This window comes from Agelaius phoeniceus, chromosome 1, assembly GCF_051311805.1.
Source record: "Agelaius phoeniceus isolate bAgePho1 chromosome 1, bAgePho1.hap1, whole genome shotgun sequence".
Lineage (NCBI taxonomy): Eukaryota > Metazoa > Chordata > Aves > Passeriformes > Icteridae > Agelaius > Agelaius phoeniceus.
In genome coordinates this window covers 23,232,121-23,251,062 of record NC_135265.1, presented here as the reverse complement: position 1 = coordinate 23,251,062, position 18,942 = coordinate 23,232,121, and the positions used below count along the sequence as shown (strand labels likewise).

Below are 18,942 nucleotides of genomic sequence, written 5' to 3'. Positions count from 1 at the left end.
AGATGAAATGAAACCCCCAGCCCCACAAGAGAGCACCACGGGGGTTTGACATGCCAGAGTCCTTAAATGTTCACTCAGGGAAGGGTTTTGGTTACTCCAAAATAATACCTACTAAATGCTTACCACACTTTGACAGGGCTGGTTTTGTGATTTGATGAGATGACTTTTAGAAACAAATTCTGTCCATAATCCAAACTGAACTGGAATCAGCACAAAACTGGAGTATTTAATCTAAATTTCACAATGAGAAAAAGCAAGGGCGAAACAACTCGTACAGGACTGTGACATCCTCTTCCTACAGGGAGTCAGCACATTTCATCATAAGGCCTTATTTTAGTAACTCAGAACATTCATAAAACTGGTTTTTAAATTTAGTGATCCTTACTAAAATGTTTATGTGAATGAGATGAATGCTAAAAAAGAACTAGAAAAAAGGATTTGGCAAGCTTATTTTGAAAGTAAGAGGGGCCTAGGCTGTAGAGACACAATCTGAAATTAGCAGCAAAAGGGGAAAAAGGAAGCTCCTGACCGAGACTGCACTTTCCCTCAAACCAGTGCAACCATGCAGCAATTTTGCCAAATCAAAAGCTAGTTAAACGATGATGTACATGGTAAAAGGAGATTGTTTAGCTCCAAAGTGAAAGATAACTCCTTTGTGAGGGATGCTCCATGCTGAACTGCTAAAAGCAGAACAGAGAACCTGTCCTTTCATCCTTCCCAGCCACCTCTGCTCAGGAGTCTCTTTCCTGCAAAAATTCTCATAATCAGAATTTTAAAATTCTGACATTAAACTAGACTTAAGGTCTCTGGTATGTGCTTTGGAGCTGCAGAAACTATAAAAGACCTCGACAGGATGAAACTGATCCTTATTAAGAAGAGAAAAGATTTTGTAGACCTCAAAGCTGTGAATCACTGGGAAGAAAATTCATGTAGAAGACTCAAGTTAACCTCAAAAGATTTCTCTCCTCCTCTACAAGGAGAGAAGTTTGGTCTTCTGGCATTGACAGAGCTTGTGAGCTCTCAAGTAAGGTTACAGAGAGGGAATGACTTCACTGAGGAAGAGATTGGTGTTAATAGATGTGAAGAAGCAGCTGCTGCTGCTAGCTGTGCTGGAAGGTCTCTTCCTCACTGCTTGGGAACAAACAGAATGGATTTCTTTACTGCAAAGCCACCAATTTTCTGCCAGAAGGACCCCGTGGCTCACAAGCCATATTCTTGTTTACATATTCTTTAAAATCTGCTCTGATTTACTCTGTACAGATAATGACATGCTCGGCATTCCACATTTCCTATCCTGTCTAGGCTGCAAAGCCTTTGGAACAACCCACCCAAACAGAGAGTCCTCTCCTAAATATGCTCTTTAAAGATGTATTTCTAATTTTTTTACTGACTTATTTTCTTTAAACTGAAAAAGGAGAATAAAAATAAAAGCCAAAACCTTGTGGGAGGCTTTTCTGAAAATGTACTTCCAGAAGCCCTACTGTGCTGGCTCAGCAGCTGGCTCATTTGAATTCCAGGTATGCACTATACAGGGTTTTTTGGAAATGCTGGCTTATCAGAAAAGCAATGCTCCCCTTGGATCATAAAGCTGGCTTTATGGTCTTTTGAAGACCATAAAACTGGCTCAGTTAACACATATGAATTCCTACCTGGTGTTGTAGTATCCAATCTCATTGGCACAGGCCAAGCTACGCTGTTGCATCAGGATACTTAGGGGCTTAAAGCTGCCATTCAGCTGGAAAGCTTATTTAAATAATTAACAGACCAAAGTATGCATATTCCTGTGAATCATCATAAAAACAGCAAGAAAAACCTCTTTATGTCAAATAAAATTATATTTCTTCACTCTGGTGTCATTTAACTACAACTGCTTAAACAGACCAGACCATTTGGGATCACATCCTTTCTCCACAAGGATTTTCTCTGACCCACTGGTTTTCACAGGAACCAATCAAGGTTCCCCCAGAACAAACCTCCACTCCCAAGCAGTGAATGCACAATGCACTTCTCTGATGCTGGAATGCTTTGTCTCTGGCCTGGTGCCCAGTCCCAGCACATCAGAGGAAGGATTGTGCCTGGTTCTGACACCACACCAGACTCACCACTCCCCTCGCCCCAGGAGCAGCACAAGCACAGCACAATAGAAGCTTGTGACACGTGCTGCTTATGGGATAGAAATATACTTGCAGAGGAAAGCTGTTGTGTTGTTGTGCTAAGCAGAGAGAATACTAGAGCTGGGCTGACTGAGCTCACTCTCTGGGAAAAAACAAAAACAAAAACAAAGTATCATGAAAATTCTTTTTCTCACCTAAAAGAACAGGGGAGGTAACATACACTGAGACCTATACATGAAGCCTGGTGCTCAGCATCACAGAACAGCACATCAGAATCTGATCAGATCATCCAGAATTTTGCCAGCTCCTTATTTTGCCAATTAAGGTCTTGATCTTGTAATAATCTCAATTTTGAATAGATTTGTGAAGCCACATGGAGCTCAGTGATGCAGTGGGTATTTTGTCAAGTTTTTTAAGTGACAATCTGCAGAAAATGAAGGCTGCCAGTCACACTGCCATTTGAAGAAAGTGCAGGTTCAGGTGGTACAATGTTTCTGAAACAGTGAGTGCATTAATAATGAGCTCCAGTTGTGATGGCTATATAGATAGATGAGAGTACTCTTCTTGGATGTCTAAATATCCAGCTGATTCCTACACTGAACCTTATCAGAAATCCCAAATCAAATCCCTTTAAAAAATTTCTAACCTTATTACTTAAAATCCATTTCAAGTGATACAGCTGGAAGTGTGCCTCCTACAACAAAACACAGCATGATGCTTGAGGTATTCACTCCAAACAGCAGTATTTTGCTGCTACAAAAGAAAGGAGTTTTATACTATCCTTCTGAATCACAGGCACAGAACAAGCAAGAAAAATGACAAATGGAAGTACAGAAATATTTTCTTCCTCTAAGTGGGGGAAATATCAGCCTACATCTGATGGAGCGAGAGTGGCTATAAAAGCAGCTGAGACATTTTAAGTGGGGTCAGTGCAGAATCCCAGGGAGTTATGAATTCTGACCCAAAGGATGGTAAGGTCTGTGGGAGGACTGGCTGAACAGAACCTGTATCCTCCAGAGCAGCCTAGAGAGCCAGCACACCTCACTCAGAGCACTTTGGAAATTTCCAGTGAATTCTTTGCTGAAACATCTACCCATTGTCCTGACACTTTCTTCACCTATTTCCTTTCAAACCCATTGAAAGGAAGGGGTTCACTGCCCTGACACCATGCGGTACATGCCCAAACATTGAGATCAGAAATGGGTTTTGAAAGAGTACAGAATGTTGAGATGATAAAATTTTCAAAAATTGGAAGCTGTGATTTAACCATTTATCGCTCATTTAGCAGTTGTGGCCTTAAGCAGATGGCAGATAGCCTAAGAGTTTTCATTTTGCTTGTTTAAATGAAGACGTAATCTGGTCTATCTCAACTGGGAGAGGCAGCAGCACTGCCAGCTTCAGTGAACCATCTTGTTTGCTCTGACATTGATGCACTGGGTAACTTTGTCCATGGCTTCTGAGCTAGCAAAAGCACCAAGCAGGAGGGACTAGGGTGTAGTCATCTCCTGTCTCCAGCTAAACTTTACACTGCCTGCAGGGCAGCTGCAGTGGCAGATCCTGCTCTTGGCAGCACTGCTTTTGGGCAAAATGGAACTACTTCCCAGGAGCTGCTGGAACTGATCCTCTCTACTCACTGGAGAAAGGAGCTGAGAGGATTCAGTATTTGGAGAACATACTGCCTGCAGCTCCAATACTAACTGAGGGGGCTTGCACTGAAATAATTAGTGAAGTGTGAGTGAATTACAGCAATTTCTCAAATGATTGGAGCTACTTAACACCTGTATATCATGCTCCACATTTTTTTGTTCAGAAAAACAGAATAAAAAACAATCCAGAGGGAGAAACAGATAACTAAATAAATAGGGTACACAAATTAAAAAAAGAAAATTTGCACAGATATATGACAATGAGCTTCAGTACCACTGGTCATCAATAATGACAGAGAGGAGGGGGAAGACTGGAGTAACAATTTCTTATGCTCTGTCCCCAGTACATTAAGGTCCACAGAAATGCATGGCCTGAAATATTGATGACATGAAAGCTCAAAAATGAAGGGGCATCAAATACAACAGTGAAATGACAATTTTGATCTTTAACATGAGCAACTCTGCTATTACAAGGTGCTTTGGAGGTAAATTTTAAAGATCTCACTGAAATAGAAGAAAAAGAGATGCTATACCAATGAAACATGGACAATCAACTATGCAAGTTATCAGAGAGAAAAATCAACCTCTCAACCCTGTAGGCACAGCTGATCTCTTGGACTATGTGAGGAATGTAGATGAGCAGCACAATGTTATCATTAAGCTATTTAAAAGGCCACAAAAGCAACAAAACCATGAGAACATTAGCAAGAAAAAGATACTATAAAGCAGAAGTAGTAGGAAGGTGCACCAAAAGTACATTTTACTGAAAGTAAATGAAGCCAAATGAAGAGATGATTTTAGTAGCAAACAGGTGTTTCACTACCTTTAGCTTTCAGCTACATTCAACTGGTCTGAATTTTTTTAATGGAATATGGTATTGCAAAGTTTTCATGAAAAGACCCATTAAACAAACAAAAGATTATTTGCCCTGGGTACAATTTAAACTGCTTTGAACTGTTGAGCAGCTGATAAAGTGATATGATGCAGTGAGGTCAGCAGGGCCTCATCCCCACCCCTCCCTTTGCAAGAGGAAGGAGGAATACTAACACACTGTAATGAGCTGGCTCAGCAGCATAGCAGTGTCATCAACCACAAATCTCACTTATCAGACCAGAGCAGATTATACCAAAATGCACAGCATCTCCAACCTCCAAATTATTAAGGTCTCTTTTTAAGTAATTAGGGCAATATGTTTTATGGATGCATACCAAGATGAGACATGAAGGATACTTAAAGGATTGTTAAAATCCTTGGCTGCTTTCCCACTGATTTTCACGAAGGGTCAGTTCAGAGATACAAAATTTATGTACTTTTGTTTCTCTTATGAGAACAGCACAACTACCAGGTATTGTAATACAATCACATTCAGGATACATAGGTTAAAAATGCAAATATAGTCTGTTTTAAGATGAAAATGAGTTATAATTCAAATAACACCATTTTAAAAAAGAAGTAGATTTAGAATATTTTAAAACATCTGTGAAAGGAAGTAGGCATTGTTCTAAAGTAATATATCCCTCTTTATAATGTAATAAAGTTTAATCAAATTGAAAGTTTACAAAGTCAACTGATTTCTCACCTATCAAAAGATACAGAAGTCCAACTGCAATCTTCCAGTGTTCTAAATCAGATGCTAAAAATCTTCTTTGATTTGTGAGAACATACCTGCTGTAGCACACTACATTCTGGGCTAAGTATTTACTTTATGCTGTTCTGCTCCATCACCAACAGGTTTGAGAGTTTGCACTGCAGCCATTTGTATCCTATCCTGTCCTGAGAAAACACTATGAAGAATTCTCACCATGGTGTCACAAAATATATTGTTAGCTTTCTGTGATGTACTTGGGAACAGGCCTCAGTTGCCAGAAATACAGCTACACAGTGATATACATGCACACTCTAAAGACAAACAGCAAACACAGAACATTTTTCTTCCTGCAACTGACAGCTGGAGAATCCTGCTCTGCTTTAGCCTCCAAGTCACTTTAAACTGAGAGCTTAGAAGACTGTGGAAGGGAGAACCAAAGCAAAAGAATAAAACATAATACAGCACAGCTCATAACCTGCTCTGTTTATTTCACACTCATTTGAGAATACCTATTGCAATAAGATCCTTGTTGGGCAATTCTCCTATTTTCAGTATCATCTTATGAAGACTTTCTTTTTTTTTTTAACATTTTCTTATGTACCAGAATACATTTCATTTCCCTTTCTTTTCCCTTTTCCTACTTATTAATACTGCTTTTGTCAGTAGGATTTTCTTTTCTCTGTGCAAGTCTCATAAGAAGTGGCAACACACAAATAGTGGACACACAGAAATTGTGTGACAGCATTATTATATGTATAATTAAAACTTGGACGAGGCTGTAAAATATTTTCAACATATGAAAATTTTATGCCAAGTTATTGAACCATAGCCATTTAATGAACTAGAAAAGCAGCTATCCTAATCAAGGTGTACTAATGTTTGCCCCTTAAAAACTTGAAGCCTCCTGAAATCACTAAGCTTACCTCAAAATTTACATTTAGCTCACTATGGATCAGCAGCTTGTGAAAATGAGAGTTGAAGACAATCTTACGGCAAATGCTCAGCATCTTGCTAAATTAATACCTAGTTTTGGGCACTGATAATGGAAACACTGAAATAGGTATTAAAGTCTAACTTTATTCAAATTAGGCTTACTGCAAATGGTAGCTCAAAGTGTGTGCATGGGCTGTTTCCCCCAGACACCATGACAGAGACAGCTATTTACTTTTAGTAGTTCTAAGGAGGACAGAAGAAATTGCCTATAGTTCCTGAAGTCTTTAAAGAAACGTGTGTAGACAGGCAAGACATATCAATCTCTGATTCTCATAACCCATCTAAAACAGACTCACATTGATTTTTCAACATTTATAACCTTAAGGATGTTTCAGCTTTTGCCACAGATCATAAACAACAATTTTGGCCATCAAGATGCCACACAGAGACCTCACTTTTGACAAGCAATGTGCAATTCAGACACAAGTGAAAGAAGAAAGGGAAAAGGGAAGATTCAAGTACAATGAACATTGTTTCTTTACTTATGGAAGAAAAAGCAGTGTGACAATTTGATGCCTGACAATTTATTATCTCACCTAGCAAATAAAGCTAGCACACCTGGGTAAGGTTTTTTTAATGTGTCTTTGTTTCTCATAGTACAATATTATCTTGTAGAATAAATTTCTTGATAGCAGATCAACACTTCTGCTCAGAATGGGCTTCAGCCCCCACAAATGCACAAATTGCTTGCAACTGTTTTTCTGTTCAGTGTCACCTGCATGCAAAAATGTTTGCAATTACAGCTCCATGACACATGTGGACACAATGTGCACAGAGAGGGATTTTACACAGCAAAGAAGATATTTCTGTGGTGTAAGGGGCCAAGAAGGAAGGTGCCTGCAAAGATGTAAATCTGTGCACTGATTTACACCAGGTACTGATTTGCACCAGCTGAGTCTCATCACATTTTTTTTTTCAATGTATTGTCTGTAAACACCCTCTCCAAGGCTAGAGGCAAGTCTGGAAAAGAAACAATGCTTCCTTATAATTATAGCCCATTTCTCATTCAGCAACTGAAATATGGCAGAAAGTAAACATTCTGATTCCAAAGAAAACCACAAAGCCATTGTTTTCCACTGAGCCATGTCTTAATTTGTTTTCTTTTTCTGATAGCCAATTACTCCTCATGTTTTGCACTACCAAGATGATAATAACGCACACTCTTGCAATGCCAGCCCAGCCACGCTCAGGGTTTTGCTCAGAATTAGCAGGCTGGACAGGAACATCTTGCAGGCAGATGACACCTATGTGCATGAGGTTGTGTGACTGGCTGGCCTGAAATCCAGCCAACCCTCAAAGCAAAAAGATGGGGTTACACATTAATTTATTATTTCCTCTCCTTCTCTTCTGCTGCCAGCTGGTAGCTCCCCTGGAAAGTGTCCATAATACACTGGTGGGTGTTTTTATGACTTGAAACATGGATAAATGTGAGATTGAGTGCCCCAATTTCTAGAAGAAACGTTAGCAAAGTGTGAGATACATACTTTTTCAAGCCTCCTTTCCTAGCACACATAGGCAATACTCCTGTAGAAATTGTCCTACGATTTTACAAGATTGCTGTTTTTAAATCCTAGGCCGAGTTTGCTTCCCCAGGACCATATGGGTTTAATGGTATAAGGCAAAGAACAGCCCAGACTATTGATACTCAGACATGGCGAGGATGGGAGCTCTTCAGAAAAAGTGAATGCAAATTAGCATAATTTACCTTGTGCCCTGTTATATGGGAAAAAGTCTACTCACACAGTAATACACAAAGCAATATAGTGCAGTCAGAGACCAAAAATTGAGCTGAAACTCCATAAAAAGAAATTTGAAATATTACCAGAATCCTTTACAAAGCATGAACACATAGATTTACTTTGTTTTTTAAAGTTAATTTCAAAGGTTAATTTCACTCATACTTGCCTAGTTTAGAATTGCTTTCATTTGAAGTTTGGCATAAGACATAAAGCCCAGAGAGGAACCTTATAAAAGTGGTATCAGTGCAAAACCTGCAGGCAAGTACAGTAAAATACTGAGTAAGTGCTAACAGCTTCAAAGAGAAGACCCACAGGTAGAGAAGCCTGCTATTTATGTAATTAATTTTCAGTGGTGCCAAAAAGAAGTAAAATATTTTGCATATTATTGTTACAAAGCAAAGGAGAGGTATATTTACTAGCAGGATTGCACTTCTCTACTTACATATTGTGTTATAGAAGATAGAACACAGCAGCATGTTTCTAATTAATTAGTTTCCAAAATCCCCCTAATTTTCCTCATGAAGTCATTGGCGGGAAGCAAATGGAAAGATATGGGAGGAAAACACAAACTTTGCCCTCTAAGCAAGAACAATATTACATTTATGTTACAATAGATTCGTCCAACCAGAAGAATAGATGGCACCATAGACACTATGCCTACACAAAATAAAATTTCAGCCCACGTTCAGCCTCACAATTACATGTATTCCATCAGAGATGAATGACCTGTGTTTCAGAGCCAAGTTATTTACTGAGTGAAAGAAAAACATATTTTAAATAATGAAATGGGAAAAAAAGACCAATAAATTTGACTAAGTACCCGATTACACAGATGAACTTCAAAATCCAATGGTTTAAAGTACTCCTCCCTTGGATTTAGCATTGCTAGCTTCCCAAAAGATGCTACTAATACAATGTACCAGAAAGCACATTTTCTTTGGGTCCATCATAAGCTTAAAAGCTCTCAAAAAGCATTATCCCAGGCTTCAGAGGATGTCAGTGACATGAAGCAAACCTTCAGATACAGAACCACAGGGATAAAGCTTTGCAGCTTCACAAATGCCTGTTAACATCAGATGTGGAGGAAACACTACTAGCTTGCATTCAGGCTTGTAGTCATATATCACAAGTATGTGTGCAAATATGTATAAAAATAATATTGCTAGCCTTTAAAATCTTCAATAATGGGAGAAACACTTCCATTCCCATTGAAATGAAAATGTCATTTTCCATAGCTATCTGAAATGGCAAACTCTTGTGTTTTGCTGCACAGCTCCAAGTGGAAAGCTGGCGTTTCTCGTGTTGCCCTTTGGCAGATCAGGCTGCTGGGCTCAATGCATACTGTTCCCTTTTAATTACTTTTTAGTGCTGTGTGTTATGGTACCCAACAGAGCAACAGCATCCAATATCAGAGAGGAGTCCTCAGCTTGTTCAATATGTGTGTCAGGAAATAGAGAAGCTCTGGCTGTCACTTCCCACTCCTGCTGTGACACCCTACCTGCAGTGTGATGCTGCTGTGGTGCACATGCTTCCCACAACCATGGTTGCAGAGAGAATGCCCATTTTCAGACAAACCAGCCTTTAAAAGCCATTGTCCTGCCTGTGCAGAGAGCTACAAAGTACCAGGAGAACTCTTTGTACATTATTCCTGCAGTGAAATCTAATTTGCAGTGTAGTGGCACCAAGGCTAAAGTTCAGGCAATGCACAGATTATTCCCTTATGGGGAAGGCTTCAGAGCCTGGGAGAAAAATTCACTTTGATCAATTGTGGCTCTCAGAAAGCTCCTGTAAGACAGAAAAGACAGAAATACCTTCCAACTTAATAAAAATAAATCTCTGCCAAAGAAAAATTTAGCTAACACAAGAGATTCAACTCTGGTCTGTTTTGAATCTGTTAAGAGCAGCAAGTATAAAAGCACATGCTTATATAAAAATCAGAGCTGTAACCGAGTTGCTATCATCTCCAGTGTGGCATGCACAAGCATACTGCAGGCTGCTCAGTGTAATCAGCTTTAACACTCAACTAATTCATACTGATCATCACCAGATCCAAGGAGCTGTCAATTTTTCCATGGTACGGCACTAACTTGAAGGCATTTGGTGCAGCTTGAACATCTAGACATAATTAAATTTTATATTTACAATGGCACATTCTCCTTGATGTGAAAACCTCAAAGTTTGCATATAGAGATATGTATGCTAACAAATGATGAACAGGAATAAACTACTGATAAAGATCTTAGCTATTCCTTATCAGAAGCCAAATACTATTTCCCAATTTTGTGTAATTTTATTTTGAATCAACACATTGCCTCACATTTTTCCTATTCTCATGATTTTGCTGCTCAATGTGCACTTGATCGAAGTTTCATCCTGTCTTGTGCACGTATTGCAAGAGTATGTAGGAGTGCTAAGATTACCACTTCATGTCTTCAGTCCACCAGACTTAGCACCTTGCAGCAAAAGCCCAAGCTGATTGTGTCAGAGAATGGCAATGCAAAAAGTTTGCAGGAAATGATGATGACACATCATTAGTTTAATACTTTGAGGCAAGAGACTTGTTAGCTCTTACAGGCTGTAATAACAAAAACCAGCAACAGAGCAAAAGGAAATGGCCTCAAGCTGTGCCCAAGGAGGTTCAGGCTGGACATCAGCAAGAATTTCTTCACTGAAATTGTTGTCAAGCATTGGAACTGGCTATCCAGGGAGGTTCTGGAGTTACCATCCCTGGAAGGGTTCAGAAAATGACTGGACATGGAATTTAATGATTTTGTTTAGTTGACAAGGTGGTATTCAATCAAAGGTTAGACTCAACCTTAATGATTTTATGATTTAATTCTATGATACTACACTTTCCTCTCTTATTTTCTGACACATTTCAACCCAGAAAGTAACCCCAGTTTCAACATGCAGGAAAAAAGCAGGATTGAAAATGTAATCATATACTGATTAAACCAAAACACCTCTGCATTAAGGCACTTTATTCACTGTTAAACCTCTCTGCAAAAGCAACCTACTTATACATGTGAGTTCCATTTGGAAAGTACAGTTTTTTTAAAAGAGCTTATCAACACTTTTAATTTTAGGCAGAAAAAAGAATTTGCATTATCAGATCCAAAGTGTAACAATAACAACTTGCAGCTGCTTATTCATCAACATCTCCAAGTGCTGGTCTGATTCTGAGAATACATCCTGTGCATAAACCCTTGCTATTTTACTGAGGCCTGTGGTTGTAATAGAACCTGAGTACGCTTATTAAAAACAGCTGCTGTAACAGAAATAGAGAATCAGGGTATATTATCATTTAAAAACCCCCAAATTGAATCAATAGAAGTCAGGAGAGACAAGCTTAAAGAGAAAAGTCCTTAAACAAAACTGAAAGATCAACCACTGTTCTCAATCTACTATAAACAATCACTTAATTAAGCTGTTATTAAATGTAAATAAACACCATTCATAATGAGGAAGAAACAAATGTGGTGTGTTGTGTTGCATCTATTTTTGCTATGTAGATATGTGAAGAAGCCAGCAATAGAGATACACAAAAACATTTAGACAATCTCTCTGACTTCAACTTCATAATTGCTAAAACAACATACATAAAATGTATTTTAATTTCATTTACATAATAATGGCCACTAAACAATAGGAAATCAAACAGCCATTTAAGATTTTTAAACTGTTATTCATGTTAAATTTTATTCACTTTTCTTGGCCACTATTTCTTACATTTTTCCAGTTTTCCTACTACAATGTAACCAATTCCCTAAGAGCTGCAACCTGGCTCCTAACACACTAAGGACATGTAGCTATGACTAGCAACAGCAGACATGACAAAGATTAATGTTCCTTTTTGTTCCAAGTTGTGTACAAGGTGTGAACAAAGGGATTACTGGATCAGAGTGAAGGTGGACTGTGCCTTCCACCATTTTCGGAAGAGAGGCCTCTGTTAAAAGAAAATTGTCACTGGTGGGTGCTGAAAACGTGAACTTTGGGAATTCTTTCTGCAAAAGTCTTTTTATGGCTGATGTGTTTCTTTCACAGCTGTGTAAGTGCTCACTGTGTGGGAGTCAATCATATTGGTTATCTGGTAAAACAACCAAATAACAACAGATTGATTTTGTCCTTCAGTGCTATTAACTACCCTACTATCTATGATTCACTGGAGAATTAATGAATTTAATCCCTCTGTTCAAATACAAAACCAAACAAGAATAATCCTCTGGTTTATAACTTTTAAATAGATAACTTTGAGCCTCAGTGATGCTTAGAGTACATTAGAAAGGGCACCCTGAAACTATTGAAACTATTGAAACTATTGAAACTATTTAGCTAATGATAACTAGATACTACCATTAGAAAGCCTAATTAATTGGGATTTAAAATTAACTCTGATTTGCCATGGACCATAAAACATCCTGACCAAAATTTTATTTATTTATTTGATGGTTAGCAAAAGATCAAATTAAAGAAAGAGTATCAATAAATTATCACTTGTTATTTCAACACTGTTCCCAGTATTTGCAATTGCAGTTTAAAAACAAAATTTGGCAGCCCTAAAAATTCATCCTAGATTGCATTAATCTTGGCATTTTTTCATTCAAATAGTTGTGAGGATAGAGAAAAAATAGAACTATAGAAAAGGTTTACAGAAGACATACAAAAATAGATTTATATGATACACCCATCACTATCACTTTTTACACCGTATCTTACAATCTCATACAATAAATTGCAAATAAGGCCCCACTAAAGGAAGAACCTGATTTCTGCTGTTACAAGTGCCCTCAATTTCAACAGCAAAAGCAGTCAATAAGATTTTACTGCAATAAATGAGATAAAACCCCAAGGAGGAATTAATACTTTCAAAATTTCATGTTCTATAAATAAGGAGAAAATTTCAAATTAATAAATGAAAAGCACAATTAGTTTAAAAAGCAAAAGCCAGAAACTGGCTCAGACAGAAGTTGCTAGCTTAAAATACACAAGCTGGCAAACAAACAAAGCAATGAGACACGTCACAGGAACTGCTCAGAACTGCTGCTCCCAGTCCATGTTGCAGCATAGCTATTCTTTCACAGCACAGAATTTTCAGGGTATTAGCCAACAGAGTGGAAAAACCAAATATTTTGCAGAAAATGAGTTATATTTATATCACAATCAAGTAAGGCCTTGTTTTAGAGAGATACTTTTTATGAGTCATTCCTAAAAGCATTTGCTAAATTCTGTGATGTCCCAACAAAAGAGATATAGTGCAAGCAAGGCTGAATAAAGTGAAGAATGTAAATTTTTTAAACATATTATGAAAGACTTTCTTCCTCTCCCCATGGACCAAGAAAGAATACCAAATAAATACTCTGCATTTGAAATAAATGACTACTGTCAAAATAACCTTTGAAAGCAAGGGTATGTTCATGTTTCCCTTCTAAATTTATGGTCAGAAGCAAGGCAGAGATTGACACATTGGGGGTAAATGCTGCTCCTATGATACTTTCCCTGATGACCACCCAGCATTCCAGGAGTCACTCTGGTCAGCAGGGCCTTCCCTGAACAAACCCACTCCACAACAGCACAGCTCCCAGTGGGGCATAGAGTAGATATAAACCTTTATTGGGGTCAAGAAAAGCTGTTCCTGAACCTTTTGTTAGGGTCAAACCCTTTTGTTTTGCTCTGGTCAGACCCAGAGCACAACAGAAGAAAGAGCAAAAGAAAATAAAATCCCAAGCAAACAAAGAAAACCACAACCCTGTGTAGAAAAATGTAAAAATTATCATTATTCTTGAGACAAATTACCTTTTATTTCACTGCCAATGTAGATGTGTCATCAGTGCCTTTGAGCAACCCACATGAAGGCCCTAACCAGGCTGCAGAAGCAGTAGTCAAGGACCCCTGCTGAATCTGAGTATAAGCATGATTTCAAAATTCCTATTCTGTTTCTCACCTACTTCCTATCTTGCTTTTCCTTTATACATCTAAATGACAAAAAATAGTTGGCATTAACACTACAATATTAGTAGAAGATCAATAAACCCATCCAGAGCTGTCCTCTGCAAAGTGAAGATGACAAACTGTGTGGATTTCCATTACCTTACATTTGGAAAGCTTTTCCACAATTGCATAAACATCTTTGTTAAAAAAAAAAAAGGTGAAAAAGTTATTAAATTAGAAACAGAACTTTTTACACAAAATATATCAAGTAAACTGTATGCAGCTTGTGGACTGGGCTTCTAATCCTTGACTCTATCAGTAATTTAATTCCTAACACAAAGAAATACGTGAACATTTATTAATTGATCCTTTGTAATCTTGCTTCATCAATAAAGAACTCACCAGAAATATCCTTTCAAGTTGATCTTGAATGTCTTTCATTCCCGGAAAAGCAGCGACCCCTTGAATCATTTCTACAAAGATACAACCCACTCCCCTACAGAAGGAAAAAATAAAGGCAAGGTTAGAAGGATTTCTTATAGACCAAAAAGCCAACAACAATATTTTTATATCCTTTACCAGTGTTTAAATATTTTTTTTTAATTGATGCCAGGTGGAAGGACAGACATGTGCTTTTGCTAGAACCAGTGTATAGAAATGAACACTTCTCAGGTGTTTGAAGAAATGTGTAGAGGTAGCAGGAATATGGTTGGTGAGTGTTGAGACCAATAAAGGCACAGCTGCTGATTTGTGTATTAGTGCTTCCCAAGCATAACAGTCATGCTCCCAAAGAAACTCTGGGGATGTGAGAATGGCAGTGAGAGCATCCTTGGGAGAAGCTGAATGGGGACAGACCCAGGATATGGAAGGAGGAGAATCTGGGAAAAGGTGAGTAAAATGAAAAAGGGCATCTGGCTGCTCACAGCCACTCAACTTAACTACCACCCAAATGCTTTGGGGATGTATTTGCTTGGATTTTCTTCTCCCCTCTTCCAGCAGAACTGAAAGAAGCTCAAAGCCCACAGCTACTGACCCCATTCCCTAGAAGCTCTGGCTGAGAGGTCCTGCAATGGGTCCTGCATGGTCCTCCATGGGCTCCTTCCTCTCCTCACATCAGCCACCTCCTTCACAGTTCCTGTCCTTGGTTTCCCACACAAGTTACTTCACACAAGTCCCCCTCATCCCACTGAGTTCAGACAGTGGCAGAAGTACTGGGAAATCAGTCAGTAAAAATATCTGAGGCACACTAACTACAGCACAAAGAATGCATTCTCAAAGGTTGAGGAAACCTTCTGTGACTCCATCTCAAATTCCAGATAAACTGTGAACTTCCTGCATCTCAAAAGGAAAGCAAATTACAAACTTGCACTTGTATCTTTTCCAGATGAAAACAGCTCAAGAGTTGCTTGTTCCCTCAGTAAAAATAATTTTAAGAGGAAACTTCCCTTTTGGTTATCAATAGGATGCAGAATTTGATTAATACTTCAACTTCTTCAACTGCATTTTTCTGCATATATTTTTCTACAACTTTCATATGCAAACACCCACGCATGCTGTACAACCATGTCTGTGTAAGCAACCACACAAAAACACTCTTCACTCAAAGTAATAATATGTTTAAATCCCCAAAACATATATCAAAATGAACTAAGAATTTGCAACACTAACTACGGCACCACCTCCCCATAAAATTGAGAGTTTTGTTTCTGTATCAGAAAAATCCCAGCAATAACCTCTAATTTAACTTTGTTTTTGGAAGTAAATTATTTGGAATGTAGTAATTACATACTTTTTCATTGCTTATGCATCATGATGATGCATTCAGAAAGCAGCATTTAATTTTAGGATTTGTGTGCATATATTGGTGAGGAAGTGGTTCTGGAATGAAACAACTTAATGAAAACAGGTTGAGTATTTTCGTTAAGACTGGAGCTGAGTACTTACAGATACCACTTAACTAAAAGTATCAGTAAATGACCTGTGCTTTACTGATTTCTCAGGCTTTGACAAATACCCAATAATGAAACAATTTTACTTTCTAGGACAATGAGGGTTGATAGTCAAATTTTGAAGAAGAAAATTAAATATACATCACCATTCTCTTATTCTACCACCCAGAGCTTAGATATACTAAGTAAAGCTTCTCATGGCATTAAAAAGTGGAAGAAGACTTTAAGAAAGCACAGTTGCAGGCAAATTTTAGAATAAATCAGGTGTTTATAAAAGAGAGGTTAAAATTTATGTTCCATATGCTTCTGCTGGTTACTAAATGAACTGAATTGATTAAACTGCCATTCATCATTTAGTCTGGTTAGTGCTTCATTAGGCACAGATAGGCACAATATATCTTTGTCAAATGCTTATAAACAGTACCAGCATCTCAGGCAAGGAAAAATCTGAGATTTTACCCAGGAGCCATTTATTCAAGATGAGCAATAAAACAATTTAACTTAGACTAAAGAAAAGAGGATCACAGTTCTATTCTTGCAACCAGAAAACAAGCATTTGAATAAACCAGCATATCACTTGAGAGCATATACAAATCTTCATCTAGCTGTTTGAACAGAAATGTGGTAAGGACAGCAGGAAGATTTTGCCAAATTTTGTTTTGTTTTACATTATAAATTTGTCCACTTTTACTGGTTCTGATACAAGTATAAGCAAAACCAAAACCCATAAAACCAAGAACAGCAAGCAAAACTGAAGACAATTTTCCTGCTGGGAAAGAAGAACCCTATTATATATATCCTATATCCTATCATATGTCTTGGACTTTTGTGCAGCCTAAAATTCCATTTAGTGATAAGCTGAAATAAAAGAGTGCTGGAATTAAACAAACACCTAATACAAAATCAAAAGGGTATTATAATCATTGGGGAGAGAAATTATAAGCAACCTTCAAGAGTTGAGCTGGAAGACTGCTGTTCTCTTCAACCCACTTGAAAATTAAGGTTATGATTGGTTTCAAAGGTTATGGTGTTCAGCACATTGACGAGTAAGTCAATAAAAAGAGAAGTTTAAATTAATACTTAAAAAAAAAGGAAAATAGTAATACAGAAAAAGTATGCCATTGAACTAGGAAATGGATAGGTAAGACCTAGAAAGCCCTAACAGCACATAAAGGCTTGAAGAAGGCTGGATGGTATTTTAGATGTCATAGTGGTATTGGTGAATTTTAGGATCACAGTAAGTAGAAACTTGAGTCTGTAATAGGATCCCTGCATTGCAAACTGTAAGTGCGCACACTGCAAATGAGAAAATAAGCAACACCTTTGCAAGGCCTTGAAATTTTGTCTTGTTTTTGTAGACCTCACAAACTTTAAACAGTTTAGAGATGCTTTTGAACAGAGCAAAAACCATTATAATGTCAGAAAAACTGGGTCTTGAAGAAAAAATTAAGAAAATTATGTCATCCTTCGCTACAAGAAAACTCAAGGGGCAAGGGAGAATGTGATGACTCTGTATTTAAAATTATGCAAAACGAAGGACGGGGAAGAACTGCTTAGGATTTTAATGGTTCCCAGAATGCTATGTAGGTCCAAAATAGTGTAACTAGAAATAGCAGAATGCCTTTAGGAAATAGAAATTTTAGGGTGAGTGTTAGGGAAATACAATTAATAATTGTGCTATATCCCAGCCTCCCAATGGACTTGAAGCCCAGTTACAGTCATGTAAAACTAGACAAGCTGAAATACTTAAGAATATTCTTCAGGAAACAGACTTGCATTAACAGTAACAACAGAGTGGACAGGATGATCTCATACACCAGTCCCAGCTCTAGTTTCAATGACCCAAAGATTACTTAAAATATGAAATAGAGGCTATAAGGTGCACGCATTTCCAAGGGTATGTTATTTAGGTAAATTTGTGCACATTCAGCCTACAATGACATTTTCAGGAAGCACATATAAATAATTTTTGACAAAAGAAAATTACTTTAACAAATTTTGGTGTATTCAGTTGGGGTTTTCCTACTCTCTTTGTAGGACTTCTGAGTTTGGATAAATAAGCCAAATGCTGCAATGCTGTTCAGAGATCTTTCCAATGCAATGGCATAGGATAAATTTGCAAAGTAAAAGTGACAGCCATATAATGCTGAAATGGGTGGTTTACTCTCTGATGACAAAAAGCATGACTAAACCTATTGATATATTGATGAGACCCATACATGGCCATGCCATCTAATATTGCTCTTCTATTGTCCTGCCTAATTTCCTGGGACTCTGGCTGTCACTGTACAGCCTTACAGAGTAAGAGTTACTAGCACAGCTGAATGTCTTCTCTTGCATTTGAACTGACATAGTAAATGAGCCTGTAAAAAGGAAGTCGAACCCCTCAGAAACCTTCTTTTTTTGTTGTTGTTTTTGTTTTGATTTTTTTTCTGCACAACTTTTATAATTCAGAAGGGTATTCCCTTAAAATTAACTTCCTTACTTGGTGGATTGGTCTTATGTGTTTGGTTAGGGATTCACATTCCTGTCTCTGTGTAACAAAGATTCTTACTACTGCTACAAGAATCTCCAGCAAATCTGTACTTGAATACTGTAAAACAAACAAAAAGAAGCATAACAGCTTTGGTAAAGCACAATATAAAGGGAAGGTTCCTTCAGTTAATATTATAACTTTTCTTGATGGAGCCATAAAAGAAAGTACAGACACACTCCAGAAAGAGGAGCGGTTTCCAAACCAAGTTTTAGTTTATACTTAAATCAAGTATATAGAAACCCCATATTCTTACTACATATGCTTTAAAGTGTTGAATATTCTGCTTTGAACAGATCTCCTTTGTAGCAGGCTCAGTGCAGGTGATAATATTTAGCATGATCTTTGCAGTGAAAACCTATGCTGGGTCTTCACATAATATTTTTATCTAGTCATTAAACCTGTTTTCTGTGAGCAGAGCTTGGCTTCACAGGGGGAAGGCATTTTATGAA

The 18,942-nt window shown here is 37.7% G+C and overlaps 1 protein-coding gene across 8 annotated transcripts in view; it reads right to left on the bottom strand.

Moving 5' to 3' along the window:
* Positions 1–18,942, bottom strand: part of CDK14 (cyclin dependent kinase 14) — a 448,028-nt gene that overhangs the window by 241,467 nt on the left and 187,619 nt on the right. For all 8 annotated transcript variants that reach the window (XM_077174724.1, XM_077174723.1, XM_054640757.2 and 5 more), the window contains one exon: positions 14,411–14,504. In XM_077174724.1, coding sequence (XP_077030839.1) covers positions 14,411–14,504 — 94 coding nt within the window. The remainder of the gene's footprint in view (positions 1–14,410; positions 14,505–18,942) is intronic.